This window comes from Colletotrichum abscissum, assembly GCF_030869225.1.
Source record: "Colletotrichum abscissum strain IMI 504890 chromosome Unknown Scaffold_7.1, whole genome shotgun sequence".
NCBI lineage: Eukaryota > Fungi > Ascomycota > Sordariomycetes > Glomerellales > Glomerellaceae > Colletotrichum > Colletotrichum abscissum.
In genome coordinates, this window is record NW_026850514.1 from 298,990 (window position 1) to 308,903 (window position 9,914).

The 9,914-nt window shown below is 42.0% G+C and overlaps 2 protein-coding genes across 2 annotated transcripts; both read right to left on the bottom strand.

Moving 5' to 3' along the window:
- Window positions 1-3,005: 3,005 nt before the first annotated feature.
- Window positions 3,006-7,285, bottom strand: CABS01_03618 (uncharacterized protein; the record flags this gene model as incomplete). Its single annotated transcript, XM_060536992.1, has 2 exons — window positions 3,006-3,034; window positions 4,933-7,285. The coding sequence occupies 2 exons, from the start codon at window positions 7,283-7,285 to the stop codon at window positions 3,006-3,008; spliced, it is 2,382 nt and encodes a 793-aa protein (XP_060391250.1).
- A 568-nt stretch (window positions 7,286-7,853) lies between these two features.
- On the bottom strand, window positions 7,854-9,433 carry CABS01_03619 (guanine deaminase; the record flags this gene model as incomplete). Its single annotated transcript, XM_060536993.1, has 2 exons — window positions 7,854-9,007; window positions 9,124-9,433. 2 exons carry the CDS (start codon window positions 9,431-9,433, stop codon window positions 7,854-7,856), a joined length of 1,464 nt encoding a protein of 487 aa, XP_060391251.1.
- Between the last annotated feature and the right edge of the window lie 481 nt (window positions 9,434-9,914).

Genomic DNA, 9,914 nt, shown 5'->3' on the forward strand with positions numbered 1-9,914 from the left:
TACGCGCGGGTTCTATTTCTACGCTTTTATTAAATATAATATACTTTAAGAATCTTATATATAATATATAAAACTCGTATTTACTACCGTTTAGATATAGGTTTTATTATTATAATCTTTATAATACGCTACGTACGTACTCTTTATATATTACGTAGTTATTATTATATATTAAAATATCGTTTAAATATATAATATAAATAGTATTAACTAGGCTGCTTAGAACGTTATTAATATATATTTAAAAAATTGTAAGTACGTTAGTTAGCTTAAAAAGTATAACTAAGTACTCGAATTACCTATATTTAATATAAAAAGCCGTCTTTTATTTATCGCTTTTAGCTATATATATATAGTAATACGCGTTTTTAAAGTTTAGTTTTATAAAAATAGAGGTATTAAATAGTTTATTTAGTATCTCTCTAATTAGTAATAATAGCGTTCTATTTTTTTATATAATCTTATTAATCGCTCTATAGTTAATATAAAGTTATAGCTCTCCTCTTTTTTTAAATATAAAAAGAATAAGTACTCTTACTAAGCTTATAAAGGGGCGTATTTAGCCCCTAGCCTCTGTTTTTATTAAATAGTTATATAAGATCTTAAGTTTATAATTTAATAATAAGTAAATAAGTCCTTAAGGAATAAGCGCCGCGTTATTTAACTTAATATAGTAGTTATATAGTACTCTATTTAGTAGCGAAATAGCTTTTTTTTTAAAAAATAAATCGTTAAAGTCTTAGTAATATAGTTTTTAATCCTCGGCTACGCTTGCTAATCTTACGTTACTATTTATAATTAAGTTAATTATAATATACGTAAGTATTATTAAAATTAAGTTATTTAATAGCCCCTTTTTTAAGGTATTTAAGTAGATATATCGTTTATAAATTAGATACTATTACTTTTTTTATTTCTAACTAATTAGTAAGTCGATATTCTCTAGCTAAAGAAAACTAAGAATAAGCGTAAGTACTATAATATTAGCTATTATAAAGTAATATAACTATATCTCCGTTACGTAGTTATTATTAATAATTCGAAACTATAAGTAGTAGCTTTTTAATATTTTTATTTATTTATTTTTAACGTTTACTAATTATAATAATAAGTAAATTTATAAATTAATATTAAAACTATTAAGTAGCCCGATACTAACTACGTTCCCTTTTATTTTTAAATTAATAAGGGTACTTAGCTTTTTTTATACGTAGTTTAGGTATATATAGGTCGGGACGTTTAAATACTACTTTTATTAATTACTAGCTACTCTCTTTATTAAAATAGTATTTAAGCTCGTTATTAATCCGCGCTACTTAGCTAGGATAAGGTCTAATTAATAATTAATAGCTTTATACCCCTTTTAATTATATTTATAGTATATAACGCTTAGGTAGTTATTAATAAAGTACTTAGTTTTATTATAATTATAGTATTACTAATATTATTCTTATAATTATAAGTAATCCTTTATAATATAACTAGTTTTTTTATAATTATAATATATAATATCCTTACTAAATAAGTTATAGCGTATTTTTTACGTATTTAACTTATTAATACCCTAGTATTTTCTTATTAACTCGTTCGAGTTTATATTAGAATATTACTTAGGGGGCGTTCATAAGCTCCTTATTAATAGCGAGGATTATTTAATATATCTTATTAATAATATTAATTATAAATAAGTCTATAAAAATTCTATTTATAATACTATTACGAGGTATAGTTCGGGCCGTAGCTTACTTATTAATATAAAGATCCTCTACTTTTTTATTAAAATATATTCTAATTCTATTTTGAGCTTATTAATATAATTAACGAACTCGTCGACTTTTTTTTTTAATTTTATAAGGTATTATTTAATTATATATTTACTATTATTCCTTAGCTAGTAGGATTAAATAGGTTATTTTAAAAAAAAGTCTTTAGTTCTTCTTATATAACTTAGTTTATTATAAACCTAGGGGTCTTTTTTTAGTTAAAAATATAGTATATTTAAGAGGTCTTTACGCTACTACTTAAGTAGTTAACTATATATACTACTTTATTATAATTTATTCTTATTTATTAAACTTATAAGTTAAAATAATAATAATAGTTAAAAAAGAAGTTTTATAAATCCTATACTAATTTATTAATATACGATAAGTTAAAAAAAATAGTAGTTTAAATATAAACGTTCTATTTATAGTACTTATTTAAATTAAAAAAGAGTTAGTAAATAAGGGCTTAAGTAGTACGAACTTATTACTTCATTATTATTTAAGTAGCGCTTTAAGTATAGCTTTATTTATCGAACTATCCTTAGTCCGGGGGTTTATATTCTTATTTATATTAAAATTAATATTTAAAGTTATTATAACTAAAACTATAATCCTTAGTACGGGGGCTGGGTTATTTAAAAAGCTCTATAAATATTTTAAATCCGCTCGTTTTTTATATAAGCGCTTTTTATATATTATAATAAGGATTTCTTTTTTTAATTATTATTCTTATTTTTATAATTTTACTAACTTATTACTTATTATTTAGTTTAGGTATTAATAAGGGAGGGTAAGAAGTTTACTATTTTATTTAAAATTTATTAATATTCTTAGTAATACGGTCTTTTTTTATTATTATTACGTTATTCGTTTTATTATACTTCGTTTTTATATTATTTATTAAAAAGGAAGCGATTTTAAGAGGTTTAATAAAAAAAAGTCGTTTTTTTATTATTATTATAATACTAACTATACTCTCTTATTATATCTCGTTCTTATTAATATTTTAAGCTTTTAGCCTAGTCCCTTTTATAAATAAAAATTTTAAACTATTAATAAGTATATAATATAAAAAAAAAGCTTATAGGGGCTAATTATTATTAAGGTTTAAAAAATAAATTATTAAAATTTACCCTTTTTTTGAGGTATATTACTAATACTCTATATATACCTAAGCTACTCCTTTATTACTTAGTCCCCCTCTTTATGCCCCCTGAGCTATCCCTTAACCGACGAGGCCTAACCGGCGAGGCCTGATAATAGACCTACTGTGGCCTGTAGTCAGTTACGAAGGAATTATTAGCCGATTATAAGAGTCCTCTTCTCTGGTGCGTCCCATGATTGAAATATTTCTGGCAGATCGAACTCGGAAATTTTTCAAGTCTCGCAGTGAGTACGCTGAGAGTTTCTTTCATCTTGAAATTGAACGACGTCCGTGTGCAAACTGAATATGATTTACTTGATCAGACCAGGAGCAACCCTAACGCAGTTCACAAGCAATGTGATCCACGCTGAGGATCAAGATAACGTACAACTCGAATGTCATTCTCAGGATTCAATAACGACACACGTGAGTTCGGGTTCAAGAACTCCAGTGGCTGTGAAGCTTATGCAGACAGAAGGTCATCCTTACCAAGGTCCCCGGTGAGCAGATACAAGTGAGTTCAGAGGGATCTATTACTACGAAATGTGTAACATGTGTACTTAGTCTGGTAGAAGATTGTGAAATGGTCAACACTCAGGCGTGCAAAGAAACCGAGCCACAGTTACTACCTAACTAATTCAGACTTCCTAAGCCGTGTCTTCCCAGCATCGCTATTAGCCGTTATACACGAGGGGAATGAAAACTTTACCTGGGCTTTGAACCCGGGAAAACAGAAGGTACAGTAAGTATATAACCGCTGATAAGTCTTCGGGGGAGAATCTATTTTCATCCTATCTCACTACTCCCACTCCTACCATAGTGGTTGATAATTGTAGAAACATGTATATTCCTTATTTGCGGTGCCAAGCTCAAAACCGATGGCTCGAAGCACCGAGGAATATTCACAGTGATGACCCATGTTTCGTACCCGTAGAATGCAGGGCCCACCAGATTTAGAAGTCAAGTGATCTGATGTTGGTAATTTTCCACTGAATATTAGCCTCAGTAGTCGCTGCCCATCCATGCTTCCATCTTGTAAAATCTCGTTAAAACTTCTCAAAGCTCGCGGCGGTTGTCGTTGGTCGGAAACAAGCTTTGGTTCTGCTATTGGACAATACCCTGGCGTAAGCAGGAGTTTCGTCAGGGAAATTGGGCCCAGAACGTTTTGAGCCGCTTCAGTGATGACTGCTAGCATAGCAGCGTCGTTGACTTCAAAAATAATTTCCCCTTGCTTCGTTTGCATAGGTCCTTCTTCCGATATGATACTGACTCTGCCGCTTGACGGTACGATGGAAACAAGGTACTTCTGGCCTTTCAAGTCTTCCAGTACACTTGCCGACAAGAAGGACTGAATGACCTCCACTATGTTTGACCACCATCGCGGCCGTTCTACATCATCCGCAAGCTGGGAGAAGCGTTTCCACTTCAAAACTTGGTCCAGAGTGTGACTTAAAACACAACGCCACGCCGTTGAGACATCCCTGTAGGAGGCCAGCTGAAGTGGTCGAATGATACTATCATTCAACCCTCTTCGGGTATTCGAGTACTTTCTCAGTACTCTTTGAACCATTGAAAGCTGAAAAGGATTGTCTTCTAGTGAGCAAATTGGGTCCAAACTTATATCGCCTCCGTAGCCGCCAAAAACTACAATGCCTTCACACCCGCTTCGGAGAGCAAGCGACTCTACTAAGGTCACTTCTTCGATACCTGCCGTGGCTACCTGTAGTGTCTTCTCAGCCCAGTCGGCGAATGTTACCTCGAAAAATGCTTGCGCTAAAAAAGCGTGATGTACCTTCCGTGAGTCTGATGTTGATACCTGGTTTTCCAAATTTAAATCCATGGTTTCGAGACACTGATAGGTGAACGAAAGTAAATTATGCGTGATTCGGTGTGATGAGATTCCGGCCAGATGTTGAAAGGGTACAAAGCTTGGGAGCAAATTTCTGCATCTGTCGTATTTTAGTGACAGATGGGGGCTGTTAGGGGGTCCAGTGATTGGAGTGTCTGTTCTATTGCTAATACCCAGTAATATTAGGTCTGTCTTTATCGCCCGTGAAAGAAGGTCGTCTTGCTTCGGGACGTAAGGGCCAAAAAGTTCTTTGCCCTCCTCGCTATTGCAAATGAAATCGATAGCTGTCCGGTGCGTGAAATCAATGCCCGTTTTGCCCCAAGGCTTGAATTTACTCTCGTAATCATTAGGGGACGAGAAAGCTTCTTCGGGCTCAGTGATGTTCAGTAGCCCGGCACACATCGCTGGTAGTTTTCTCCCTAAGCGATACCATTTTTGCCAGAGTAATTCCGTATCGGGTAGCTCCCAGCCATGACTGGACATGAAGGACTCCAGCATCTCATCGTCTGTAGAAATTGCAAGACCAAGGAGGTTGGCGTTACCGTGCCAAATAATAGCACGTTCAGGGTCTGTCTTGAATTCCATGGCCATATAAAAAAGCAAGACTGTTTTCCTTCGATAGAGGTCGCTGTCTTCCTTCAGTCGGGACCACATCTCCTTATACAGTTTCGTCAGGTCCTTGGGCAAGGACTTCACACGACTGTAAAGAGTGTCCATATCATCGTAGTTGTCGAGACCTCGTTTGAGACTATTCAAAACAAGGATTACCCAGATGAAAACTCCTTCGGCCTTTCCACAGATGAGATTGGATAAATGGTTGGTCGTGTAATTGTTGGCGTCAACTTGCATAGCCTCAATTCGTTCTCGCGTGAGCAAGCGGATATCTCGATTGTTCAGATCCTGCATCTTGAGCATCGGGTGCTTTTCGAGTTCGCGCTTCAAGGCTGGCTCAGGACGGCTAGATACACAGACTTTGACTCGATTTGACGTGACAAGGTCGTTTATGAGGCACAAAAGTCGGCCAACTCCTTCATCCGGTGTATCGGCGACTTCATCTAAGCCATCTAAAAGCACCAAATGGAGGCAAGCCGAATTTCGTAGCACATAAATAAGGGTGGTCTCAAGCTCTCGTGCAGTCCAGTCGGTGTCTGCATCTTTCCTCGATATATACGGCTGCCTCTTCAAAACTTCCATTGCGATTCTCTCGTCTTCGGACAGAACTTGATGAAGCAGAGAACAGAGCAGTCCTTTGATACTCTGTTGCATAAAGGTACCAGGTCTCCACAGGTAATGTGATAGAAAACGAATTGCCAGTTCGCGGTTGTTAATATTGCTGTCATTTGATTCGATGTATTTCATCAGTGTGCTCTTCCCAGATCCGGGTTTGCCACTAATCCAGTAAACTTTACGAGTGTCATCTTTCAACCAGTCGATAAAACTGTCCCAAGGCGGAGGTTCAGTTGGTCGAAGAGAACGAGTTGAGCTTCTTGAGCTGGCCGACGACTCAACTGACTCTTCTGACCGAATGCTCGTCGTGTCAACATCGGCAGGTTCATCGCTGTGTGTGCTGGAATCGTCTTCTGTGAGCCATTTGGACTCCCCGTCACTGTCCGAATCCGAGTCGCTGAATCGAAATGTGTCGCTGAAAATCCATCGAAAGGTTCTTGGATGCGATTCTGAAACCTGATTTCTTCGTTCATTCATTCCAGGATACTTGAGACTTTTCAAAAGCTGCTGATAGGCCTGCTCTTTGGCCTTTGAGTCCTCTCTGGACGTCATCCTCTGTGAAAAAGTATCCTGGACATCCCGGGCAGATGATAAAACATGATTCTTGATAGAAATCTCATGACTAGAAAGTTTGAGGGACACGTGTAACTTGATTTCATTCTGCGTCTTCGAGGATTCCATGGTGACGTGGTCTTGAATTCCCTTCGTTTGTGTCTCAATGGCATTTCGAAGGATGCTATTCGAAGCCGCATGGTCTGTGATGAATTCCTGGAGCTCTTGGCTCAGATCTGAAAAGCCCTGGTTGTTCGCTTGGTAGAGTGCTTCTACTCTGGCGAACAGACGCTCGAGAATCGATGTGTCCATGACTTTCTGCGCGTCATCCAGATTCCCTTTAAGTCTCTCAAGTCTCCTCTTCCGCCACAGTATCTTTGGCGCAGCGACCAGCGCTCTAAGTTTGCCTGGTTGACTAGGAGACAGGAACTTCATCTCCTCCTCAAGATCTCTGGCATTTTTGATACACTTGGCGGCAAGGTCGAGAAGTCGCTTCTCCATTGTCGGTGCTCTGGTGGCAGCGGCAGTGGGAGCAGCAGTAGCAACGGGCGTCGGCCGTTTGCCCAAGGAATTTTCCAATCCATCGCACACGGCTTTGAGACTCTCGGCGTGTTCAGAGAGACCAGGCTCTGGGGATCCGCTCTCGTGGATACGTCGACAGATCGAGATGGCCTCGTGGCCGAAGCTGATGAGCTGCATGACGTTGCAGGCGAGGCTCAGGCCCGCGATGCCTTCGAGGCCGGACATGGCGGGCCGTTCCTGGTGACTAGCCCAGTAGGTGAGGTAGGATAGTTTTTGAGCAAGGTAAAATCAAAAGGTTGTCGGTTGCCAGGATCGTCTGAGTTGTCGATCCATGTGGTTTACGCTGAGGGATTTGAGCAAAGAGGCAACAGACGACGATGAGGCACCCAGAGACAGGCAAAACGAGACGATGCAGAAGGGAAGATTGACGTGGCAGGAAATTTGGGAGGGGCGTTGGTTGGGTGCGTTTACTTGGCAAGACGCAGCCTGATTGTGATATGGCAAGTTCGACTGCATTGGAGGAACCGCGCCTCCCTCGTGATCTGACGCGCATTCAGATACACCCAATCAGGTCCCGGTTTCTCATGCATTGCTCGATTGGAAGAGTTGAGTTACACTGCAAATTTCACAACGAGAGACTCGTGATTGGAGATTTTGATGAGCAGCTCTAGGCTTCATTATACATCTAAGGTAGTCCAATACTCCCAGTGATATCAAACCAGCCACCAAATAAGTAAGTAACCAAACGCCATGTATCTCATGCCCCCCTTCTACCGTAACACCCTCTGGTCATCTACTTCCTCGAATGCACCATCCGCCCCTTGACCCAAACCATCTTGGTATTCCGATCATCCCCATTAAACACCCACTTCGCAACCCGATTCTCCCAGCTCTCCCAACCAAACACATCAACATTCCCATCCTCCTCCTGCTCCCCATCCTCATCGACAACAGGTAACCCAATAAGCTGCGCATCCCACTGCAAACCAACCTCAAACCCGCCAATCTTCCCGCCCAACCCAACAACCTTGGCACCGCCCCTCGTGCCGAGATACAGCACCTCCTCAACCGTCAACTTAGCCCTCTCCTTCGCCTCGCCCTGAAGCCCCATCGCAACATGCCTCGACACCAACGCAGCCTGCCTTGCCGCCTCGAGTATACTAGGGCTATACCCGCCGCTCATATCCGTCCCCAACCCGACATCGATCCCCTTATCCCACAACCACCTCACCCTCGCCGCACCGCTCGTGATGGAGCTGTTGCTACACGGACAATGCGACACCTTCGCGCCCCGCTCCGCAATCGTATCCGCCTCCTTCTCCGACAAATGAATCGCGTGCGCGAGCACCATCTTCTCCCCCAACAGCCCATGGCTGTCATACACATCCGTATAACTCTCCGCCTCGGGGAACAACTCCTTCACAAGCTCAATCTCCCCCTCATTCTCCGAAATATGCGTCTGCGCGAGCACGTCCAACTCCCGCTGCAACCCCGCCAGTCCCCTCATCGCCTCCCCCGAACAAGCCGGCGCGAACCGCGGCGTCAACACCGGCGCAACGAGCTCAAACGCCGGGTCGATCCGCCGGATATGCTCCACGCTCTCCCTCGTCTTGCGCAGCGAGTCGGCCGCGGACTCGTCCTTGTAGTAGTCCGGGCACAACCCTTCGCGGTCCATGCATACCCGCCCGACGAACGCGCGCTGGCCGAGGGCGAGGCAGATGTCGGCGAGGAGGTTCGTTGCGGCGACGTCGATGGTGGCGTAGTATGCCGAGGTGGTGGTGCCGTGGGCGAGGGTGCGTTTCACGCAGGCCGTGTAGACGCGTTTTGCCTTTTTCTGGTCGGCGAGGGAGGACTCGAGGGGGAAGGTGTACGTGTTTAGCCAGTCGAGGAGGGTTGATTTGCCAAAGATGCCGACGTTTGGATATTGTGATGCGTGGACGTGGGTATCTGGTGGTGGGGCTGGTTAGCTCTGGGTACGATGTCTCACTACGGGCGGGAGAGCATCCCGAGACAGATGATCATTATCCCGGGCGCACGAAGAGAAAGAAGGGGTCTGAACATACCGATGAACCCAGGAAAGAAAAACTGCCCCTCCTTGCCAACACAAACCTCGACATCGCCAGCTGCCCAGCCCAAGTGCGGCAGAACCTCCGCCTCGGCCTTCTTTAAATCGCACTCCGCCTCAACAGCGACAATCGTTCCGGCGGCATCGACGCAGACGGCCGCGCCGTGGAGGTACTCGAGCTGCTCCTTTGTCTTGGAGTGGATGAAGGAGCCGAGGAAGAGCTTATTGCGCGGCTGCGACTGCGCTTGCGTGGGAGTCTCCGTTGCTGGTGCGCCGGCGGGCGGTAGGTCCCTGATCATGTCGCCCATTATGCTATTGCTATTCGTCTACTGTTTTGACCAGAGTCGATATTGAGACTCTCTTGAGAAAAGTGTCCAAATGAAGGTTCGGTGGTAGACTATATCGCAGGTGGCCGTGACATCGGGATACTCTGTCTTCGGTCTTCGGTTGTCGTCGGCAGAGTCGGCGGCGGTTGAAACGAAAATCCCCACCACGTTGCTCTCTCCGTCTTCTTTGTTTCCAATTCCCCGTGTGCTTCCAAAGGCGCAGGTGATCGCTAATGCTGACAATTCCCTCTCACCGAGGATACCACAGAACGATGGACCGGAATGGCAATTGCTGGGTCAATGCCCTCAAAGGACAGCAGTCACGGGATGAACGTTGCAAAAGGTGGTACGGAGAGGATGAGGTAAGTGAGGTAAGGCAGAAAAGGTAAAAGATGGGTATCGTCTCTTCGGTTCAAGTTTCCCAAAACCCCTCTGTTCAAAAGCAAGAAAAAAGCGAAGGGGG